We start from the raw sequence: 23,665 nt of genomic DNA on the forward strand, positions 1-23,665 counted from the left end.
GATCGGTTTGGTGTAGGCATTCCATGGAATATGACCCCTCTTCCAGTGAGAAATAAAAGGAAGTCAATTCTGAAAAAGGACTTCTGGAAAAGCTATTCCTCCTTTTTTTTAGGAGAGATGTTTGTGAATAAGCTTTCCTTCTTCCGGTGATGGGTGTTGTTTTGTTTTTCATAGGATGCCTGGAACTATGGGAATCAGTTTGGAAGTGTGAAGGGAGCTAACCTAGAGGAAGACACTGGGAGTGGCAGAAAACTGGGTCTTTTGATAATACTGAGCTCCTGGCATTGTCCCACCTCTACACTTCTTGTGGGAAGATGTCATTCTATGAGGGTTAATTGCTCTACTACTTACAGAGATATTCAGCTGGCATGCACTGATATGGATATACTAAGAAACATGTGACAGATAACAATTTCATGGGGACACATCACGGTTTGATGCATAGATGGGTTGTAGCTTATGTTCAATCATGATAGCTATAATTCCCTATCTCTTCTACCCAAGAAAGCACATTTGAGTAAAAGCAGACAGATGTCATATTATCATCGGAGGGATACCTTTGAGTCTGTTCTCATTTGTGAGACACAGTTATTTATAACTGACCATTTGAATTAGCTGGTGCCCCTACTCTACCAATTGCTAAATATTGTCATTATTATCTATGCTTTCATCGAAAAGCATCGTAAGTGATAGCTTTTGTTTTCTCACTGTATCTGTCCCACTCTCCTGATAGAATCCACTCTGATCATCCCTAAGTACTTACTGCAAACCAAGGAGATAAAAGAGCAAGGCCCTCGTACCCAAGTGGTTGGACATCCACATCCCAGGGTTCTTGCCTATTCCTCCTGCCCGCACCCAGTAGATGTGCCTGCCTGGCTGCTGGACATTATCCTGCACACCATCCCCTACACACACACACTCCAGCTACCAAAGTGCTCAAAACATGACCAAGAAACTGACAATAAAATGGAGGAGATATGACCCTAACCTAAGACTTAGCACTAAAGATTCCCAAGTAAATTATGAATCCCCCCCGCCCCCATGGCTTACAGTAACTCTGATATCTCATGACACAGTGTTTCCCAGAGTTTGGGTTCCTTTGCTGCCCCAACATGTGCTGCTAAAAGTCTGAGTCAGCTTGGAGGTTCCCATCACTCTTCCCACCACTGTCTGTTGCAGGACAGACATGATAAACCAGTTGCTTACAGAATTTTGAGGAGTGGAGCTTTCTTCACTTGTTCTCTTTCTCAGAGGACTCAAGTGTGAGGCAGTTAGAAGAGGGGCTGCTCTGGCTAGATTCGCTATGGGGAGCTTTGACCCCACCCACCAGACTGTCTCCATGAGAGCTGGTAGAATTGAGAGGTCCAAAAAGCAGGTCCCCCAAGGAACTGTAGAGATCTTGCAAACATAGTTACTGCTATTAACCCCACATGTCTGGAGAAGCCCCCCCTGATGCTCTAGAGCAGGTGAGGTCACCCTGTTATATGCTTTTTCAAGAACATGAGCTCTTCCTTCCCAGAATGCACTAGTATACCTCAAGTGTAATTAAATAAAAGCATAATTAGCTGTTTACTCTGTCTTCCCAGATAGACTGTAAGTTCTATGAGAGCAGAAACTGAGTCTCGTTTAAAGTTGTATCCCTAGTGCCTGGCAGAACACCTGGCACATCTTAGTGTTCAGTAAGTGTGTGTTGAATGAACAAATGAACCCTTTGAAAGCCATCAATTGTTGACTTGACTCACAGAATTGCTGAGAGCAGTTGGGAAAAAGCCAGGCCAGGTTATGCTGGACCTTCTGGTTTCAAAATGCTCATTAAGTCAAAAAGGATCAAAACAAACACCAAATATGGATGCACAAGGTACTGCATAGGAAACCAGATCCAACTACAATGGAAGTTCCAGGGGAGTGTATACAATGTAGACTCCACCCATACTGTTTCCCATTGTGCTACAACAAACAATATGCTTTTATATTCCTCTCTTTGTCATTCCAAGTCTCCTTGCCCTGGTTGGCCCATTGTCCTCTTGTTTAGTGCTCTTCCTCTATCATCTCAAAGGGTGAAATGGAAAGGCCACTGGATCGCAAGTCAGAAGACCAGGGTTTTGACTCTAGTTGCGTGCCCTTGGGCAAGTTACTTGCAGTCTTTGAGATGACCTTCCCTTACGTTTCTATATGCCCAGTAGGCTGTGTAATGTCTAGCACCCTTTCCCATTCTGATATGCCATCATCGTTGGCTTTTTCTCACCCGCCCATGATAACTTCTCACTTAGAGTCCTTTTTCTCTTTCTCCTCTTTTGCCTCTTTGGATCTATACCAGTGGTTCTCAACCTTCCTAATGCCGCGACCCTTTAATACAGTTCCTCATGTTGTGGTGACCCCCAATTTCATTGTTACAAATTGAACATAATTAAAGCATAGTGATTAATTACAAAAACAATATGTATTTATATATGTTTTCCGATGGTCTTAGGTGACCCCTGTGAAAGGGTCGGTCGACCCCCAAAGGGGTCGCGACCCACAGGTTGAGAACCGCTGATCTATACTTTGGTGCTGCTGTAGGGGCCCAGTTCAGCCTGCACCTTTCTGAGCCCCAGCAAAGCATCTGGACACCCTCCCATTCTTGCCTCTAGCACTTTTACTGAGTTACCCCAGCAAGGGCATTGCGACTCCACTTGGCGGGGACCCCGGTCCCCTGCCAGCCTGTCAGCATCTGCATGCTTCAGGAAATGGCAGAACCAAGAAGCCGGGGCACATACCAGGTCCTCCTAGATAAGCACGGCAAAGGAGGGGCGGCAGCTGGGAGGAGATTGGTGAGCATTCCAAAGAATACAATTTCAAGGATTGGGGTCAACCAGCAACAGGAGACGGAGATAAAGGAGAAAGTTACCTTAAGGTAATAATAGGACCTTGTAGTTCTACATCACATGCTTCTGCCAACTAGCACAAAACACTCTCACACCAGCAGGCAAAGGTGGGGAGGTCTAGGGGAGGCAGAGGGATTAGTTCCCAGGTGGTTCACAGTGTATTGAAGCATCAGACAGATAAAGCCAGTAGCTTAGGGTCACACAATTAAGCTTTGACAGGGTGGGAATTAGAGCAGAGTGTCCTAATCTCACCCGGGGGCTATTTCCAATCAACGCTTGCTGGAGCCTTTTGTTTACACCTCGGTTCTACCTTATCTTCCCCGCCCAGGTAGTGGGCTTGCTGTTTCCCTTGAGGATGAGTAGTGGGAAACTTGAGCGGCCCACAGTGGGCTGGCCAGAGTTCAGAATCCAGCCTTCTCAACTTGGATGCTACCAGTGGGACCCGTGGGGCCAGTCTGTGGAATGCTGCCTCCGGCTGCTTTTGGGAGGCACAGAAGAGCCCTGAGTGGCAGCTGAGAATGCAAAGGCTCCAGGGCTGATAAAAGTTGTAATTAACGTGTGCACACAGCCCTTTCATCTTCAAAGGCTTCACTCACATTAGCTGGTAATTCCTCCTATCACCCCTCTGGGTGAGGCATCATTTTTGTCTTCTCAGTTTGCAGATGGAGAAGCTGATGTGGAGAAGGGGACCTTTGCCAGGAAGTCTGGTCCTGGTTCACACAGAGGAGATTCCTGGCTCCCAGCATCTAACTTCAGTTGGGGTGATGATGGGAAAACAGTGGGAATGAATCATAAGAAAAGGCTCAAGAGACTCCACTCCTCTGGGTAGGAGACTGCATTTATATTGTTCTGGAAGGAGGTGGAGTCTACAGCATGACTAGTTGACTGAATTTGAGTGGCTAAATTCCCTGAGTTACCCAGACCTATCAGAAACATAACTTAGGAAAGTTTGCTGCTCTTCTGTGATGACCTACGGGTGATCCCTGAGGTCAAATCCTCTATATTATGCCCGTGTCAGATATCACTAATGGATCACAGAACTCAGTAGCTGAGCTAAGGTCTGGCTTCTTAGCACAGTGCTCCAGGCAGCCTCTAGTAATCAACGGGAAATGTAACATGGGCTGCTGCTGCTGTAGGGCTTGTTGGGGATTCTCTTAACTTGCCACGCTCCAACTCAGGCAAAGTTGCCCAAGTTCTGTCTCAACCAATGTTGGAGCTGGCCTGCTTCTGAACTCTGTCTAGCCCTGTTTGAGGAGGGTGTCATGAGAACTTCTCTGTGACAGAAGAATTGGGTCTTGTAAGATAGAGCCAGTGTTACTTGATCACCTGGAATCTGGCCAACTCATCCTTCACTGTTCTTCAACACTCTCACTCAGGCTGAGCCCTCTCCTGACCCCAATTAAGCCATACTTTTCAGCTCCTCTTTACACTTCCATAAATTTCTCTCCTCTCTTCTCTCTCTCTTCTTTTTCTTTCTCTTCTCTTTCTTTCTTTTTCTTTCTCTCTCTCTCTCTCTCTCTCTCTCTCTCTCTCTCTCTCTCTCTCTCCATCTTCTTACCCACATTCATCTGATCCTCAAATTCCACTCCTTCATGAAGCTGTCTCATACAATTGCCACTCACAGACATAGCTGCTTTTCCTCATCTCCTGGCACTTGATAATATATAATCTTGTGTAGTTCTTTCTTCTGTTTAATTTTTCTCCCACCAAATGGTAAGCTCTCTAAGGAGAGAAACAAATCTTCTACTCCCCTCACTTTTTTTCCCATAGAGCCAATCACAGGGTACTTCTTATTGAATTGGATTGATGAGTTCATCACCATGTTTACAACCAGGGAAACAGAGGCCACCAGTAAGGGAAGAACTTGCCCACAGTCTTCCTGTGACTAAGACAGAGAGAGAAATGCTAAACCCCTGTTGGCTACACGAGGGTTCTCACTTCTCCTAGAGGGCTCTGTCTAGGGGACTGGCCGGAGATACAGACGGCTGAACCATAGCCAGCCACCATCGAGAGCACTGTGTGTGACATGAGAACCAAACCCATCTGCTATTTTATTTCAACTTCTGGTGGGCAGATTTCAGATGGATATGAAATGGGCACAACAGTCTGACTAAGGACTCTGAGTGACTGATGGAAGGTGAGAACCCCAACATGAGATTTAGTCGATGACCAGTTTTGGCAAACGCCTAAGTAATACAGTCTTCATGACTCCCTTTTATTTATTTATTTTTCCTGAGCAAGAGCTGCTCTGGTTTCATGGAAAAGAAAGAAATATCTTAGTGGAAGTCTGAAGGTTCTCAGTAGAAGCAGCAACTCACCATCTCAAAGGTCCACCTACTCAGTGCCCTGGTTGTGTGTGTGTGTGTGTGTGTGTGTTCCTTTGTTTTGTTTTCTTATTTTCAGATTCCCATGGCCACCCATGGGACACTAGTGCTCAATCTCTAAGCACTATTTTGGCTGAATATGTTGGTTCTTTTTGCACCCACATGAGGCAGAGTTCCCTTGAGGGAAGCTGAGGTATCCAAGATGCTCATGGAACTTTGAAAGTGAAGGACACAATCTTTTCTCTTCGTCAGGGGGTGGCTTTTCTGGCCACTTAAAGCAATGCTGTATAATGTAGAGTTTAAAATAGCAGATATTACCTTCAGATCCTGCAGGTAACCCCAGAACTGGCTTCCTGCATTTTTAGCTCTGTGACTGAGACTTGCTAGCTGCTCTGGCCTGAGCTTCTTCACCTGCCCACGCCCAAGTGGTTGGGAAGATTCGGTGGCGTCCCCTGAGCAAAGTTCCTCGTCCCTAAGAGTCATTCTCGCCCACTGGAGTTTAGGGTGAAACTGGGTGAATACGCTTGCTCTGACAGGGATTAATAATTCACGCCTGACATTTAATGCAAACAAGGCGTCACCTTTTTTTTGGGCACTGCATTATAGTCGTGTCATTCTTTCCATTAAGTTTTGTGAGGCTTAGGTATTCGTGGGCCCACAGAGAATCCAACCCTCTCATTTTATGCATGGAAAATTGGAGGCAAATGGGGTGAAATGATTCGCTTGGCCTTACACAGTGAATCAATAACAGAGAGGAACTAACATAGAATAGCCATTTCTATTCTTGAGACACTTTCTATGTGCTAAACACTCAGCTCTATGTGCTAAACATTGTCTAGAACTTAACATGTACAACTGTCTGACTTCATGCTGTTCTTAAGTGGCAGAGAGGGGACCCAACGTGAGGTTTTATTTCACTGTCCTTCCTCCTTCTACACAACTCTCTTTCAAAGCCAAACCTTCTCATTCCCATTCCACCACACTCAACATCTGCTGGTCTTTGGTATGGTCAGTATTAAACCCTTAAAAGAAACAACTCCCTGACCCCCACCTTTTTTTTCTTTTAACATGGTAAGCAAAAAGCCAACATCTTATCTTTTCTCTGAGATCACTGAGAACATGATTTTGAGGCTTGGGGTTCTTTATACTTGAGGCCAGATTTCAAAGTAAGTGCTGGGACACAGAGGCAGACAGACCTAAAGTAAATCAAGATTTCTGTTCTTCTGGACAAAACCTAACAAGCCCCAAATTCCCCTGCCTTGCCTGACATGTCAGACCTCAAGAAAGATATTCTCAAATTGGAGAGTATGCAGAGAAAAGCGATTTCAAGGAAGTTTGAGGATCACTACAGGAGGCACTAAGATATTAAAATAAAAAGGTTTTATACTAGTAGACCAGAAAAAAAAAATTAAAGGATGAAAAAGAATCACAAAAGGTCAGGAATGATAAAGATGTCTTTGCTGGTCAAATCTAGAAATTTCATTCATTCGGTCAGCCAGCCAAATATTTATTGAGCACCTACTATATGTGGGAACCGTGCTGACAGCTGGGGGGCTAGAGAGACACAACAGTGTACATAAAGCATGGACTGTTCCTAAGGAGCATATATGTTCATGGGCCAACAAGAACAGATTGGCATACCCAGCTTAGAGGCATTCCTGGAACTTCTTTTTAGGGTGTTTATGAAATGTAAGGGAGAAGCAACCAGGAAACAATAGAGAAAGTAAAAGTCACTCAGGGAAGTCTAGAGGGATGTACCTGACCTCTAAGGCTGACATTGGGAAGACAGTCTTACCACTGAGAAGTCACTGCAAAGACAAACTCCTGGGCAGGAGGTGTCTGTGGAAGCATCACTTCCCCCTGAGCTTTTGTCTGCATCTGCGTGACTAGGGCTCCTGTGGGCACCCTTGTCTGTCCGTGTAGGGAAGTGGTGGCTGTGGGGCTAACTAACTCTGTCACATCAGCTGGTCTCCTGCAGGCTGTAAGATGATGCTCAGCTCTGCTGGCTTCTGCCTCTTGGACTGGACACACTCAGAAATGGCAACAGGTGTGGCTGGCATAGAGTAGATGTTCATTTAACACTTCGGGGGGGGGGGGGCGGGTATAAAGACTGGACTGGGGTCTGGTCCTGAGCAGAAATACCTTCTAGGCCAGCAGCAGGAGATCAGGTACTGACTGCGTGGAAATGTCGTATCTCTCTGGTGTCTCAATTTGCACAATGGTGAACAAAGGTGAAGGAGCTTCCTAATCATCACTCTAATATCTTGGGCGGGAGCAGGGGGGCGGTTCTTTGAGAGAGGAAATAGAAAAAGATGCTGCCTAGATCCATGACTGGTGTGTGGGTGCTTCTAGAAGGCACTGCAGACCTGCTCATGCAAAGAGATGCACTGCAATTGAGACAGTTGGTAATTTATAATGGATCTCTGTCTCCAGGCCAAACCCACCTCCCCGGGCAATGGTCCCCTGCTGGGCCAATAGAAGCCAGACCGGTGGTTTGGGCTGGGGCTGGGAAGAGGAAGTGTACTTCCTGCTTCAGCTCAATCCCTTGCTCCCAGACAAGTACAGCCTGATTCCTGGCGGTCTCCTCTCAGAGCTTCCCTCCAGCCCTCATCAGTGCCAACTGGTAGAGAAAAGGCCCTGGAACCAAGGGCTCTTAAGCTGAGTTTGGCTGCTGTTTAGCTCATTTTCCAGCTTTGTCCAATCAAAAGTCAAGGTCCTAGATGAGGGAGAAATACCCATCAGCCATCTTCTCCTTTCATCCAGATGACAGGTCATGATGTGATAATGAGCCAACAACTCAGTTCACCCTCCCTTTCAGTCCCACCTCCTCCCCAACTTCCCGTCATACAGAAGAGAACAGAACTTCTATCCAGAGAGCAGAATGAATGAGCCACTCAGAGTATGAATGGGAAGAAGTTTCCATTACGCCTTCTTTTTCATTTTTGAATTCCCAAGCCCCTCCTCTGAAATTGAATGTAAAAAGGAGGACAAAACCAGCTCTATGGACATTAGGACTCTACCCACACTCGATTCCCAAATGGGGCTCATGAAAACAACCAGAATGCTACCATGTACCCTCATTTGAGTCTCTGGGGGTACCCTGATATCTTGAGATACTAAGAGGAGCACAGTAATGTAGTCACTAAGAGCAGAAACCCACTAGCCAGACCATCCGCTTCCCAGCTCCATCGCTTACGGCCCTATAGCCTTGGGCAAGTTAATTTCTCTATGCCTCAGTTTTCTCATAAGTAAAAGAGGGGTAATAATAGAACTCCTTCATAAGGTTGGTGTAAGTATTAAACAACTTAGTAGACAGGAATATACTAGTATGGAGAAATATAAATTAGTATACAGGACTATATTAAACAAGTTAGTACAAGGGAACGATTAGAATGGTGGCTGGCCCATGGTTAGCTTTCTATCAACTGTTTGCTATTATTACTAATATCAGTGATTTCTTAAAAACATCAACTTACTGCAAAGAAGCAAGTGCAAAAGGTCCAAGAGCTCTAACTCTGAGGCCAGGGTGTGGGGAAGAAAGATGAACTTTCAGGCACCACGAAGGGAGAATGGCAAGGACACCACCGCAAACGCTCAGAATTAGCAACCTGGGTGAACACGCTCTCCCCCCCACTGGAGTTTTGTAATGAACCTTTACTCTCAAAAGCTGAAGACTCAGAGGATTTGGGGGGCTTGAGTTTTGCAAATCACCTCCTTGGTGGCTCAGCTCCTCTCCACTCGCCTGGGACCTGTCTCCCCACACTTGCGCTTAGGAGGGGTACTTGCTCCAGGACACACCCGGACAGGCTGTGCATCCCAAACTCGGGGAGATCGGGTGCCGTGAGGTCCTGTTCCCCCACAACATCCCATCCCCATTCTGTGCTTGACTCCCTGTCTCCAAGTCTTACTGGGCAGATAGGCCAAGGATAGGCAGGACCTGCCTCCGTGGTGGGCAGCTTCAGACTTGGCAAGCTCTATGGAGAGGAGGCCCGGGTCGTCATTGCCAGTGTGGCTTCCCATCAGATGCCATGCTTCCCTGAGATTTGCCCCGTTTAGTGGCTGCAGGAGACCCACCAAGAAGGCAAGAATCCTCTGTGAAGCTGGTCTGCTGCTCCTTCAGCTGCCTCCACCTTCCAGAAGCAGCCATGGGAGCTGGACGGGTGTGGCCTCTCACCCAGGGAGTCTAACCTCAGGTAAGCATCTCCAAAATAAGCAGCCCTCTCAGCGGGCGGCTCCTGCCGAGGGCTCTATTTCGAGGCTTAAATGTGGGGGTTGGTGTCATCATCCTCCGGTCCTGGCTCAGAAATAGTAACCCTGTCCTTAGACATCCCAGCAAGGAGCCACCAAAACCACAAACAGATGGGTGATCTCCCTCTTTGGGCAGAAAGTACATGAGCCCCACGGTGGGCAACTGGCCAGCCAAGCGCCCTCCTTGGGCTTGCCCCGAGCAAGACAGCCATCGCCACTGTTATCATATAACATGGACGTATTTGCATCTTAGGTGTACCGACCCTAGAGACGGATAGAGTTATTTCTCTATTCTAGATATTCATCAGTTCAACAGTTACTAGGAACAGATATGGGCCAGCACCAAGCGCTGGAAGCATGACAATGACCCCTCACGTCAGGGGACTCCCACAGCACTGCAGAAGACGGGTAAGAGAAGATATGTCAGGTTTGGGTTTTCCCCTTTGAGGAGTGTGAGAGTCACTCGGACCCCGTGGCCTCCACAGGCTTCCTGTGAGATTTCACTGTGAAGCTTTAAGGTGAACTAATGGGACCTATGGGAACCAAATGCCACACTGTCAGAGCTGAGGTTACTGGGATGGCTGCCATCCTGTTACACCAAGGGTTCTCAAAGTGGGGCAACCTTAACACCCCCTAATTTGGCATTGTTTGTTGTTACGACTGGGTCGGGGGCGCACGCAACCAGAATCTACCATGTGGAAGCCAGAGATGCATAGTCAGCCATTACCCAGGAAACCCTATACAGGGGGCCTTGACTTACGAGTGTCCCGACTAACGAGTTTTTTGAGATACCAGCTGTCTCTCGGCCGATTTTTTTGCATTGAGTTGATAGAGTAATTTGAGTTAACGAGCTCCTTAAGGAGCTTGGTCTCGGAACAAATTAAACTCGTAAGTCAAGGCCCCACTGTACTAGGCTGTGAACTATGCAGAGGTGAGGACTGTCCCTCCCAACATTGACCCCTCCAGTCCTAAGTGCCAGGTGCACTGACACTGACTGACCCCTCCAGTCCTAACTGCCTGGTGCACTGAGTAGTCAGTGCCTGAACGTTTGTTGAAAACTTTGGCTAGTTAATTAGTTAACTTACTTGGGGGGGGGGGGGGGGGGGGGCGGGGATAGATTAATAACAGGGTAACAGAAATATGCACACCTCTTTCTCACCCTCTCCTCTTTGCATATTAAAATCCTATCTTGTCTGCATTGCCCCTCCTCTCTGGCATCAATTCCTCCAGTCCTCCTTGCTGTGTCGCTGCTTGGCAATGATATTCCTATCCTCTAAAGCAGGCGTCCTCAAACTACGGCCCTCGGGCCACATGCGGCCCACCAAAAACACTCATCCGGCCCGCCCGCCGGGTGTTTTTGCCACGGCTGTGTACATGGGAATTTGTTCATAGTTTTTTTTTAAACTATAGTCCGGCCCTCCAACGGTCTGAGGGACAGTGAACTGGCCCCGTTTAAAAAGTTTGAGGACCCCTGCTCTAAAGTGTCCAGGCTGTCACTCGACTGCACTCTGCTATACACATAGAACCATAAAGTCCTTGGATGCAAGGCCCATGTCTCGCACATTTAAGTCGCCAACGTACTCAACACATTGAGGGGCCCGTACAGGACACCTTACAAATGCTTAGCGGTTGCCCAGCAATACCCCCGTGTGTTCAGATGCATAGACACTTAAGGGCCCACCCACGTGTGTATGTCCACCTTAGCAAGCAAGAATCAAATATGTGGCATTTCCTGGTAACTTCATATTTTGGGATGATCAAGAAGTGGAGAACAGAGGAATACTAACATTTCTCCCGCAAGTGCACCTTTCTGAACCAAACATCAACCTCATCAGCAACTAGACCAGTGCTTCTCAACCTTCTGGCCCTTTAAATACAGTTCCTCATGTTGTGGTGACCCCCAACCATAAAATTATTTTCATTGCTACTTCATAACTGTAATGTTGCTACTGTTATGAATCGTAATGTAAATATCTGATATGCAGGGTGGTCTTAGGCGACCCCTGTGAAAGGGTCGTTCGACCGCCAAAGGGGTGGCGACCCACAGGTTGAGAACCGCTGAACTAGACTGATTAAGGAGCGGTTCTCAACCTGTGGGTCGAGACCCCTTTGGGGGGGTCGAACAACCTTTTCACAGGGGTCGCCTAAGACCATGGGAAAACACATATATAATTACATATTGTTTTTGTGATTATCACTATGCTTTAATTATGTTCAATTTGTAACAATGAAAATACATCCTGCATATCAGATATTTACATAACGATTCATAACAGTAGCAGAATTACAGTTATGAAGTAGCAACGAATATAATTTTATGGTTGGGGGTCACCACAACATGAGGAACTGTATTAAAGGGTCGTGGCATTAGGAAGGTTGAGAACCACTGGATTAAGGAGTTGTGGAGCTGTGAATTAACTTATGCAAAAAGTCTTGCAAAGTTTTTGAGTTGTAATCACACCAAGCCATGCATTTGTTCGTGGAAAATATATAAACATTTAGTCAAAGTATCCACTATGTATCAGCTGGCAGAGCATTTGCATGTTTGAAATCCCAGCTCTCCTGGCACGTTGGGAACACACACACTCACTGTGCCATGTCAGGCCACACCCACAACCATGAACTTCAGAAGGCACCGCTTCCTTATTCTGGAAAGTGGGGCTGGCTTCCCGCACCCTTGCTGGCCGGCTCAGGGGGAGCACACGCTTAGGAACAATTTCAACTTCCTGAGTGAGTGAAAAGTGGGGTTTAAATGTAGGGGAGGAAGCAGCAGCCAACCCTGGTAATTCTAAAGAACAGTTGTGTGCTTCCCATTCAAGCAGCGACACAAAGGAAATTGAGTCATCAGTTTCTTGCTGTGCAAACCCCCAGAATTTCTCTGGGGCAGAAAAGATCCCCTTTGAGCCTGTGCTTTGTCTGGCAGCATCTGCCACCTGCTCCACTCCTTTTACAAGGGCCACTTCCCTTTTAGGTGCTGGGTGGAGTCAGCTAAACCGGAGGTGCTGGGGAAACACAACCCCAGCCCCAGCCCTAGCCCAAACCCCAGCCCCAACCCCAGCCCCAGCCCCAGCCCCAGCCCCAGCACCAGCCTCAGCCTCAGCCCCAGCAAACTCCAGCCCCAGCCCCAACCCCAACCCCAGCCCCAGCCCCAGCCCCAGCCCCAACCCCAGCCCAGCCAGGACAGACTACTTCCTATCACCTCCCTCTGTCAGGGGACCCCAGCCTGGATATCACAGGCTGATCTGAAATCTCACTTGGGTGTGCACGTGTCACATGGGGCTCCACGCTGGCTTTCAGTTCAAGATCTTTGACTTTCATAGAGAACTAACTGTGTCATCCCGGGTCCTCAAGACCTTCCCTCACGGAGGCTCATAAAACCTGCTAAGCCCCAGGGTTTCCAATGAGCGTTTGCTGAGGCGGCTTTTCTGGGTCTTGCATCTAATGCTTACGAGGTCCACATGAGAGCCTCCCTCCGTGGAGCCTCCTCCTTCATTTCCAGGTGGAGGGCATTGCCCTAACTTGTCTCAGAGACAAGAGGCAGCCTCTCCCTTTCCTCCAAGCCTGCCAATGAGAGCATGTCTAGAAGGGCGGCTGGACTCTGATAAGGCCCTGACTTATTTTAGAAACAAATAACTAGGTTAGTATCTCTTGACAGCTGTGGCCAAACGTGAGGGGAGACAGGCCAGGCCAGGGCAGGGCAGCCAAGCGTCCACAGCCTGCGGGGCGGGGGGCGGGGGGCAGGGCAGGGAGGGGGCGAGAGAAGAAACTCACGGCAGGCCTCACATTAGCTGGCCTTAGGGGTGGAGAGAGTGGGAGATCCTCACCGGACTTAAAAGTCAGCCAGAGGCAAAGCGATGGGGCAAAGGAGCTGAGGCATCGGAGTCTAACATGGGGGATGTGAGCCAACGGGGTACCCACCTCCACCACTCAATAGCTGCGTGCCCTCGACAAAGTCGTGGCATCTCCCTGGGCCCATGTCTTTCTCTAGAAAATGGAGCTAAATGTATGGAGGCTGTGGTGAGGACCTATGCTACCCCCTCGCTGAATGCCCAGCAGAGAGTTGGTGCTCCGTCAGTGGTATTTCCTGGGGACTTATGACCCCTACTTTGGGCAGAAGCATATGGTGCATTAGCTGAGTGTCAGGCTTTTAAAACTGGGGTGCTCCTGACTCTCAGGGACCCAGCAATGATCCAGGAGGCCCGGAAAGCCCCAGGCAATACAGAACCTCCTCACTGAGCATCCACGGTGCTTTAAGGTAAGACTTTATCCATCTCATTATTCTCAGATTAAACTCAAACTAGGTATAATGTGGAGTAAATAAGAAACTGTGATGACTGGTTAAGACACTACTGAAGGCATGAAACACCAGTAGACCACAGGCTGCCTGCCCATGGCAGGGGGTCGAGGTGGGGCTCATGCCAGTGGTCGGTAGTGGCATTTCAGAGACCCTAACACTGTCCGAGAGAGGGCAAGCCATGCCTCTCTCTCCTTCAGGGGCTGTTTCCTCCTAGGGGAAAAGAAGGGGGTTTTCTGAAAGATCCTTGGAGTCCCGTCTCTGAGTCTCTGAGTCAAGAAATATTTCTTGAATGAATGAAAGGGAGCTGTCATAAACTAAGAATTTCATGCTGCCCAGCATCCCCTCCCACGTGGTGCAATTTGGGGGAAAAAAATGGAACCTTTTCCTACTGGCTGCCAGCCTCAAACATGCCCGCGTGGCACCCTACCCGTGCAGGAAAGAGATGTCCAGTGTGTATCTGGGGAGGAACTGAATTAAGTGATGCTAACCTCAGCAGGAATGGAGCTTTGCTGCCTTGCTCCTTCATCTGGGAAAACACAGCCGAAGCTCTAATGCCCATGTGGGGTGTCTAATGCTCAGAGGCAGCAGAGGGCACTGCCAGCCCCAAGCCCCAGAGCACTCAGATGCACCCCTCTTTCTCAACGCCAGGGGCACGATTCCCTAGCAATGGCCTTTGGCCCTCAGTGAGAGGACGAGATAGATGTGTGCCCGAGGGCTCACCCCACCTGCCCTTGACCCAAGGCTACTTTCCTTCTCCCACATATGACACCCAGTTCCAGGTATCTGTTCTCCAGCTCAGGATCTCTGGGTCCAATGTTGTTTCCCTCCATTTAGCCATTTCTCTACTTTTTGCTTTGCAATACTGAGGTTGGACCTTTCTTCCTCCCCAAAGCCCTGCCCCTTTCAAAGTTTCCTCTTTGTCTTCTGGAGCCCCCCCCCCCCCCCAATGGGCAACAACAGTGCCTTTCCTTCCCCCTCCTCTTTCTGCTTCTGCTCTCTCCCTCCCAGCCTGAGCCCACGGATAAGTCACGTCTCTCTACTTTCCAAGTCTTAGTTCCCCCCCAGACAACCTTCCAAGCACATGGAAGCCAGGGTCGGGCAGCTATTGCTACCGGCACTTTCTGTGCTTCCTCCAAATGATGCTGCCCAAAGGGACCACGAACATGGGGGAGAAGGGTGCAGGAGTGAGCCTGCTGGTCTCTGGGAGAACCTCAAGGGTCAGGACAGCGCCCAGTGTTTGGGGAGGGGGGTCCTTTCAAAGAATCAGGCAGACAGATTGGCAGGAGCCCGAATTCTCAGAAACAAAGCAGAAGATGTCACAGGAAGGTAACATATAAGTAAACTTCCCCAGAGGCCCCTCTTCTCTGAGGCCAGGCCCAGGGCTCTCCCTGCACCCAAGTTTCCCTCTTCTCTCCCATCCCAAGCGCGTCTGACTTCCAAGGGCTCTTTGGCTCTCCAGACTCAGCCCCTGCTAAGGCCTTTGGCCCACCACAACCCTGCTTTCCCCGAATCCCTTTTTGATTTTGTCCACGCCGTACATAGAGTCTACATATTCTGCCCAAGCACAGGCTAGGGGGCCTGGGCTCACATCACACCAACCCTCTGTCTGTGTGACACGTGCAAGTCATTTAACCTCCATTTGTAAAACCCCTCCACCCCCACCCATGAAACAGGCTAATAACAGGCCACTTCTCACTGGGCCGGCATGAGGGCAAAATGACCTAACACATGTAAAGAATTTAGCACCGTTCCGGGGTAGCGAAATGTGCAATAAACGCTTGCTAGCGCTGTCATTCCTATTCGCATTCCTATTATTTCCAGCTCAGGAATCTAACTCGGAGATCCCCACTTCTCCGTAGTCTGAAGTACCCAGCTAGGGCTGTGTCTTTTACTTTCTTGGTACCCCCAGAGCTGGGTATAATAAATACTTGCTGGGTAGAATTAACCATAGGCTGAGCTGTCTTAATGACCCAGCTGGCACGTCTTAAAAGGAAAATTAATTTTCCTAGCGATAAGCAAATCAGCCATGTAATTATCTGTACATATATAGACAAAGGCAAGAAACACCTGGAACTCAGCTTGGCCAGAATACCTCACACACAGCCACCTCTCCACAACCACAGACCCGGGCGCGATGGGACCCTGGCGGCCCCAGCTCCTGGTGCCCAGGCTCCCGGCCCTCCTCCGGGGCTGCCAGGCAGGAAATATTCGCCTCATTACTGTCTGGATTTCCCCTAACTGATTGGCAGAAGCAGGAGTTGACAAGGGCTGAGCAGCTGGCCCAGTCATCGCCTTGCCTGCCGACTCACCCTCCCTGGCTCTGGCTGGCACCTCGTGGAGACCCAGGAGCTCCCCCGCAGGGCTGGTTCCAGCTCCCACTAATGCTGAGACAGTCCCTGACTGGAGCCAACTGTAAGAGCTTTGAAAGCCAGGCGCAATGGGCAGGCGCAAGAAGCCAGGGCCCCTTCCCGGGAAGCTCATGGCCACCAGTTCTCATTCATGCAACCGTGCCCAGCTCTGTGGCCACCGGGCTCACAGCCCCTGCCCTGCCCAGCCCTGCCCTGGCCCCGCCACAGCCCGACAGCCGGCCGGGCTCCAGCGCCTTTGGGGCAGGAGCCTGTGAGCGCAGACACCCGCTGCGCGCATCCAGGAGTACAGTTACTTTCCGCCTTGTGCTCTGGCTCCGGCGACCTCGCCCAAAACTGCGCGCCCGCCCGCAGCCTGCCCGGCAAACTTTCTTCTCTTTTCCGGCCCACAAAGCGGTGCTTCCAACCATCAAGCTCTCCGACAGCTTAGCGCACACCCTAGCCCTCCTTAACCAAATCCGAGCTGCAGCACCCGCTTTGGCTCCGGTCCCCAGGGTCAGCCCAGGCTGCGCGGCTGCCGGTCAGTCCAGACCCCTCCTGTCACTCCCTCCCGCTGCCCGGGCGGCAGGCACTCACCGATCTTACCGATCTGCGCCAGGCTCAGCTGCAAGAGGCAGAGTCCCCACGCGGCGCACCACCCGAACTTGTTCATGGTGTCGGAGCGGAGCGGACGGAGGAGGAGAGCGAGCGAGCGAGCGAGCGGGGCTGGAGCGTCCCGGGGCGCTGGGCTGGGGAACCGTAGAGAACTGAGCAAGGACGGCGGCCCGGACCTGGCGGAGGCTGGGGTCTGGCTGGGCAATGAGGGCGCCTCGGAAGTTGGGCGCCGTTTTTATTTGAGGGTTGAAAGTGACCTAAGAGGGAGGGAGCGAGCGAAGGACACACCCAATCGAGGGGGCTGTGACTAAGCAGTCGGCAGAGGTTTGAAATGTACCAGCCCTCCTCTGCGCCGGCCCCGGGCGCCCTCGCCGTGAGCTAAGGAGATCGTCAATCGGGGTTTCCCGGGCGGGCGCCCGGAGGGCAGCAGGGGGGCCGGGGAGCTCCGGGGCGCGCGGGCTTTCTTCTCCCGCCCGCCCGGCCCCTGGCTGGAAGGGAGCCTCAGGAAGGAAGATGACTGAGTCCTGAAACCTCGCCCCACTGGGCTCAGCACCTGGCCTCTGCTCTCAGCTAAGTTTCTCTCTGAATCTGGTGGGGGACGCTTCTCTCTGGGTTTCGCAGGCAGCTGGGACGGGAGCTGGGACCGTGGCGCTTCCCCGCCCACCGTGGGAAGGAGGGGTGGGGAGCTGTGGCTCTTCCCAGGGGAGAGAGGAAGAGCTCACTCTTCTTCCCTTGAAAGAGCAGCCAAGTCCACCTGGCTCAGGAGCTTTGCTGTTCAGAGGAAGATGATGATCAGCCATTGGACTAGCAATTGGCTCCACTAACCCATGTGTATCCTCAGTCTCAGGCTGGATTCATCCACCATTCATGTATCCATTCACCCACACTCTTGCCCATCCTCTGGGACATTCTTCTATCCACCCATTCATCCATCTACCCATCTTTCCTTACATCCCTTCAGGGCCCACACGTCCATCCATGCTGCTGTCCCTCCATTTATCCAACTGCTCTCCCATACAACTTCTCATTCATCTTTCCATACTTTCCTCCCCCACATTTCTTCATAAACCTGTATCCATCTACACACGATCTACCCTCTTCTCCATCCGTCCACCTACATACCTGTTCATCAGTGTATCCATGCATCGTCCATCCATCATCCACATATCCACTCATCATTTTATCCATCCTCTCTCATCCACCCACACTTTCATGTTCCAATTTATACTCCTATCTGTGCAAATGTGAATCCACTTTCCCCCCATCCATCCTACCCAGTAGTTCTCAACAAGGAAGGAGACTGTCATATTCTTCAGGGAGGCATTTTGAGTTTGAGAAATCATGTTTGCATTATCATTTCATATCTACCTCTAATATAGTGTAATTTAAAACCTGAAAATCAAAAGTGGTGTTTATTGTTTGTGTGGACTGCTGAACGTAAATCTGAATGGACGTCTTGCCTGGTGGGTGAGATACCCAGAAAATGATAGTGGTTATCAGTGATGGTGGCCAGACCCTGAAGGAGCCATGTCACAATTTCTGAGGGAATGTAATCCCCTTCTGATTCTGTTATTTATTGAAAGAATTTGAAAAATGGAGAGAAAGTGCATTCAGCCATCTGTAGTTGATCAAATATGTAATGAGTGCTCAAAGGCATCCGGAGAAATAAGACCTGCCCTTGTTCAGGGACCTCACACATTGGTAGGGAATCAGACTCATGAGCAAGCTGTTACTACACAATACATGTGTGCAGAGTGCTATCGATCCTAGAAAAAAAGAGTTGCACCCTTTCCTGGGGAATATCAAGGGGGGCTTCACAGTGGAAGTGATATTTGAAGAAGGAGAAGGAAGTCTCCAGAAGAACCACAGGGGCAGAGCATCCACAGACAGTACTCTGTTGTGATCAATAGTAAGGATTCAGGAGGCAGAATGCCTGGGTTCACACCTTGCCTTGGTTGCTTACTAGTCCTGTGACCTTGAACAAGTCAATTATCCTTTCAGTGCCTGGATTTCCTAAAGTCTAAAATGGGGTTAATAACAGTATAATTCATGGAATTGTTAAAGACTGAATGAAATCAAAAGTTCTGCATATATTAAGCACTAGACATATATGTGTATGTGCACATAGTAAGTGCTATGATAAGTGTTTGCTATAATTACTAAAAGCAAAATTGTGAGTGTACGTGGAGACATGAAAGGGGATGGCTTGTTGAGGCAGTGGAGAGCAGTTTGGAGTGACTTGAACATTCGACCAGATGAAGAGTTTGAGGCACACAGCAAGACTTGAGGCTTAAGATGTAAGCAAGGGCCAGGTTGTAAACTGAAATGGAATTTTTGGACTGGAATCCAGATTCCTTGTCCGCCGGAATCGATTAATGAATCCACGGACAGAAAGTGGTATAGCAAAGGGGGAGACTTATTGAAGAACAAGTACAGACTCCCACGTGGGGAGAGGGAAAGAGTCCCACAGAATGGACTCCCAGGTAGGGAGGGGGAACGGGTCCCATTGAGTTCTTTTTCCCTATAGCTTATAAAGGCTGCAGATCTTGGTGCCTTGATATCTCCTCTGATTGGTCACTATTCCCTTAGACTGGTTACTATAGTAACTCCTGGGCTCAAAGGTTGAACCTCACATGGGACACAAGAGGTTCCCCCCCCCCCCGCCCCCTCCTGCCCCATTGTTTTCCGATTTCCTTTGGGCTTTCTTCTTCTCCTTCTGGATGAAGGCCTTCCTTCTCTTTATTTTGTAAATATAGACCTTTTGCTGTTCCCAGCTCCCTCATTCTATGGAAATGTACCTGTTGCAGCTTTTCAGCTCCCCTATTCTATGTAAATACACCTTCTGCTGCTCTGCAGCCCTGTGCTTCCTCCATGGTCCCCTTAATTTCTAAAATTTCCTAAACCTGTCCTGCTTTACCCTGAAAATTCCTGTTTCAAAACTATACCCGGAAGTTTGAACTTGATCCCTGGAAATAGGGTGCCAATGTAAGTTTTATTATTATTAAATTGTTGTTATTGTTATGTTTGTGCTAAAATGCACATAATACAAAATTTACCAATTTAACCATTCAGTAGCATTTAGTACATTCACAAATTGTGCAACCACCACCATTATCTTAGTCCGTGCAGGCTAAATAACAGAACACCACAGACTGGGCAACTTAACAGAAATTTATTTCCCACAGTTCAGGAGGCTGGGAAGTTTAATACCAGGGTGCAACGTGGTTGGATTCTGGTGAGAACACTCTTCCTGGTTTGCAGATGGTCACCTCCTAACCTCACATGTTGGAGGGAAGAAGGGAAGTAGAGAGGTTGGGGGGTGGGGTGTAAGATCTCTTGTGTGTCTTTTCTTATAAAGGCACTAATCCTATTCATAAGGGCTCCATCCACATGACCTAATTACTTCCCAAAGGCCACACCTCCTAATACCATCACAGTTGGTGGGGAGCAGGAGAGTGTTAGGATTTCAACAGATGAATTTTGTAGGCAAACAAACATTCAGCTAATAACAACCACACTCTAGTTCAATGTTCGTTTTTGAGTTGGGGAGAGCCTGCATCCTGATAGGGAGAATGTTTGGGACTGAAAAAAATCACTGGACCTACTACTCCCCAACCACTCAGCCAGCATCCCATGATTCAAGAGGTGGCCTGTCTGAAAGTGCCTCTGAGCCCCACCTGAAGAGCAGGCACTTTCAAAAATGCTGCTGGGAGTAGGAGAATTGACCCTGTTGTTGTCAGGGTCATTTTCTTGAAACAATTGGAGGGCAAACTGGCTCCCAGGTAGATCCTCAGGCATTAACCACAGTGAGAAAACAGCCCTGGTGAATTCCAGACAAAGAGTCACCTTGGATGTGTTACCTCCAGGGCATTCAGCTTTTCTTCTTTGGAGGAGGGGCGTGGAGCAGGGTGGATATGCACTAGAAACAATGTTTGTCCTGCTGCCTTTCCTGAAACTTGGGGGTTCCTTGGAGACCCCTCAAGCAACAAACAGAGGTCAAAGCAAAGGCTTAATTAAGCACGGGCTGTGCCTCCCTCCCCCTGTCCCCGTCCACTCTCATTCACCTTATACACTAGACTACTGTGTGAGATTTCATTTTGACAAAGGATTTTACTTTTTAAACAAATATAAAACTACGACTACTAGGTCATCTCAAACCCTGGTCCCTTCTGCGTGTGCACAGGAAGCAGTCAGCCAATGAAGAAACCTGTGGATAGTGCTTTGTAAACTGTAGAGGGACATGCAAATTCTAGGGATTGTAATTAGGATCATTCTCCCAGGGGGGGCTGTTCGGCTGGCCCGCTTCCCGACAGTTTGGTGAGGGACTGCGGTCCTTAGCCCCCACGCCACAACTGACTCATTGCAAGCTGACCCGGTGACTTACTGAGTCAGGCTGGCCTTAGGGAACTCCTGGATCACCTCTCTGAGCTCCTCTCTCATCTTCCTTCCAGCCCAGACACGCCACCCACACCACTGGCTCAGAGATTTTCCCATGGTCTTCTCTAGCCTCCATACTGACTCAGTCCACCTGTTGGGTGTTGCACCAGATAAGCCAAACCATGGTGAAACTGAATTTTTGGAATGGAACCCGGATTCTTTGTCCACCGGAATCGAAGAATGAATCCACGGACAGAAAGTGGTATAGCAAAGGTGGAGATTTATTGAAGAACAAATACAGACTCCCACGTGGGGAGAGGAAGGAGTCCCACAGAATGGACTCCCACATGGAGAAGGGGGAAAGGGTCCCACTGAGTTACTTTTCCCCATGGCTTATAAAGGCTGCAGATCCTGGTGCCTTGCTATCCCCTCTGATTAGTCACTATTCCCTTAGACTGGTTACTATAGTAGCTCCTGGGCTCAAAGGTTGAACCTCACATGGGACTTGCGAGGTTCTCCCCCCACCTCCTTCCCCATTGTTTTCCTATTCCCCCCTGGGCTTTCTTCCTCTCCTTCTGGATGAAGAGCTTCCTTCTCTTTATTTTGTAAGTATAGACCTTTTGCTGTTCCCAGCTCCCTCATTCTATGGAAATATACCTGTTGCAGCTTTTCAGCTTCCCCTATTCTATGGAAATATACCTCCTGCTGCTCTGCAGCCCTGTGCTCCCTCCATGGTCCCCTTAATTACCAAAATTTCTGCAATTTCCTAAACCTGTCCTATTTTACCCAGAAAATTCATGTTTCAATGGCACGTGGGGAACTGAAAAAGAGAGAGCTTGAATTGATCTGGGCTGACAGGAGGTCGTATTTGGAGAGAATCCAGGACACAATCAACAGCTGAGAAAGCCCACGGCTGAGCACAGCTGTCCCTGCGATCAGCCAGTGACTTTACTCTCAGTTAACCTCTGGGAGCTTCAGTTGTCCCGGGCCCCAAATTAGACTAAGAAGACCTGCCTCACAGTTCGTTATGAATAGTAAGTGAAAGAAGGCATCAAGACCTTTACAGGGGCGCCTGCCTCCCTGCCTCATCGTGGGACTCAAGGACCTGCCTCAGGCAGGACACGTCTGGGCCAGGCCAGCAGAGGACCCGTGGCTCAAGCGGACTAGAAAGTCCTGAACGAGAAAGTGGCCCCAGTCTTATTTCATAGAACAACCAGCGATCACCCTATCCCGCACAACAGGCAGCCGCACCGAGGGCAAGACTGCAGGCCAACAATAACAACAGCCACTTAAGGCCCACAGCCTCCACGGCCAGCGCTAATCGGTCTGAAGGACAACCAGCTCCATCTAATCAGACGAGAGCACTTACATCCCCCAGCCTCCGCCCCTTGTGTTTTTCTTTTATATATATATATATATTTCAGAGAGGGAGCGGGAGAGATAGAAACATCAATGATGAGAAAGAATCATTGATCAGCTGTCTCCTGCACACCCCCTACTGGGGATCGAGCCTGAAACCCTGGGCATGTGCCCTTGACCAGAATTGAACCCCGGACCTTTCAGTCCACAGGCTAACGCCCTATCCACTGAGCATAATGGCTAGGGCCACCCCTTGCGGTTTTTGCACATAAAATTCAACCCCAACGAGAGGGGAAACTGAGTCCTAACCGTCCCTGGTTGGGGCTCCATTCCCATTCCCTCTAATAAACTCCCCTCTTGCTCGCTGCATCTGCCTATTTCCTTGAGCGACTCCAATCTTACAGCCTGTCTTAGGCACTAGTCCATGTTCAGCCCTCAGTGCCTGACAGTTCTCTAGTATGCTCAGTAAGCACGCGTTACATAAATGACTCTTGTTCCTTTTCCTCCCAACACATTTTAGAGGGGGACTTTGGGAATCCTATGAGCCAACAGGTAGAAGCATTCAGACACCTGGACACATTCTAGACAAATGCACGCAGCGGTGTCATAGGTGGGTGACGTCTTTTAGAAGACGCAGGCAGGAGAGCCACAGCCTGGTTCACGCTGGCAGACTAGTGTTTGTTTATTTATTTTTTTCTAAATATTGGGGCTTGCTGGCTTCTGTCTAGTGATAAATCTTATTCTTCTCCAGCAAAGAAAAGTCAAATCTAAACCAAATGTGAGCAGGAGTGTGTGGAGCCTGAACCATGGGATTTGAGAATTATAAACATAGAAGGCCACTGGACTCTTTTAAAGGGACAGCATTCAATTCTGTGTCCCAGAGAAGGAGCAAAATGGCAAGGTAAAGAGAAAAGTGCCATTCCAGTTAAACTTTAACTCAAAGAAAAAATCCATTCTTAGTTCACTCTCTCAGTGTGATTCTACATATGCAAATGAGCAGTGGTGGAAAAGTTCTCGGGAACTAATTATTAGTAACGTCTAAACCAGTAATCTGGTAAGCAATCTTCATGGTAAATGACGTTGAATGACTAATTAATCTCAAACTGACCAACTGTGATTATGGAGTGGGGAAGCCTTAGAATTAGTAAGGCTTTCAAATTATGGCAAAGAAAGCAGTCGGTGTGACTGCTGCACCCTGGGAATTCCAGGGGACAAAGCGCCCCTAGATTCTAGATA

At 49.0% G+C, this 23,665-nt stretch overlaps 1 protein-coding gene and 1 long non-coding RNA gene across 52 annotated transcripts in view; one reads left to right on the top strand and one right to left on the bottom strand.

The window, feature by feature from the left end:
* Nucleotides 1-16,925, bottom strand: part of CD44 (CD44 molecule (Indian blood group)) — an 86,197-nt gene extending 69,272 nt beyond the window's left edge. For 12 of the 50 annotated variants that reach the window (XM_036326215.1, XM_036326212.1, XM_036326204.1 and 9 more), the window contains exon 1: nucleotides 16,676-16,919. In XM_036326215.1, coding sequence (XP_036182108.1) covers nucleotides 16,676-16,751 — 76 coding nt within the window. In that variant the 5' untranslated portion in view covers nucleotides 16,752-16,919. Of the gene's footprint in view, nucleotides 1-16,675 lie in introns of all 50 variants that reach the window. The other 38 variants (XM_036326221.1, XM_036326217.1, XM_036326220.1 and 35 more) reach the window with 10 other exon arrangements.
* LOC118665141 lies at nucleotides 13,174-23,665 on the top strand. 2 transcript variants are annotated; one of them, XR_004970549.1, is made up of 4 exons: nucleotides 13,174-13,691; nucleotides 21,145-21,343; nucleotides 22,950-23,039; nucleotides 23,181-23,665. It is a non-coding gene; the product is annotated as an uncharacterized LOC118665141 (long non-coding RNA). The 2 variants fall into 2 exon arrangements; XR_004970548.1 differs by lacking the exon at nucleotides 23,181-23,665 and having other exon boundaries at nucleotides 22,950-23,097.

This window comes from Myotis myotis, unplaced genomic scaffold (genome assembly GCF_014108235.1).
Source record: "Myotis myotis isolate mMyoMyo1 unplaced genomic scaffold, mMyoMyo1.p scaffold_m19_p_10, whole genome shotgun sequence".
NCBI lineage: Eukaryota > Metazoa > Chordata > Mammalia > Chiroptera > Vespertilionidae > Myotis > Myotis myotis.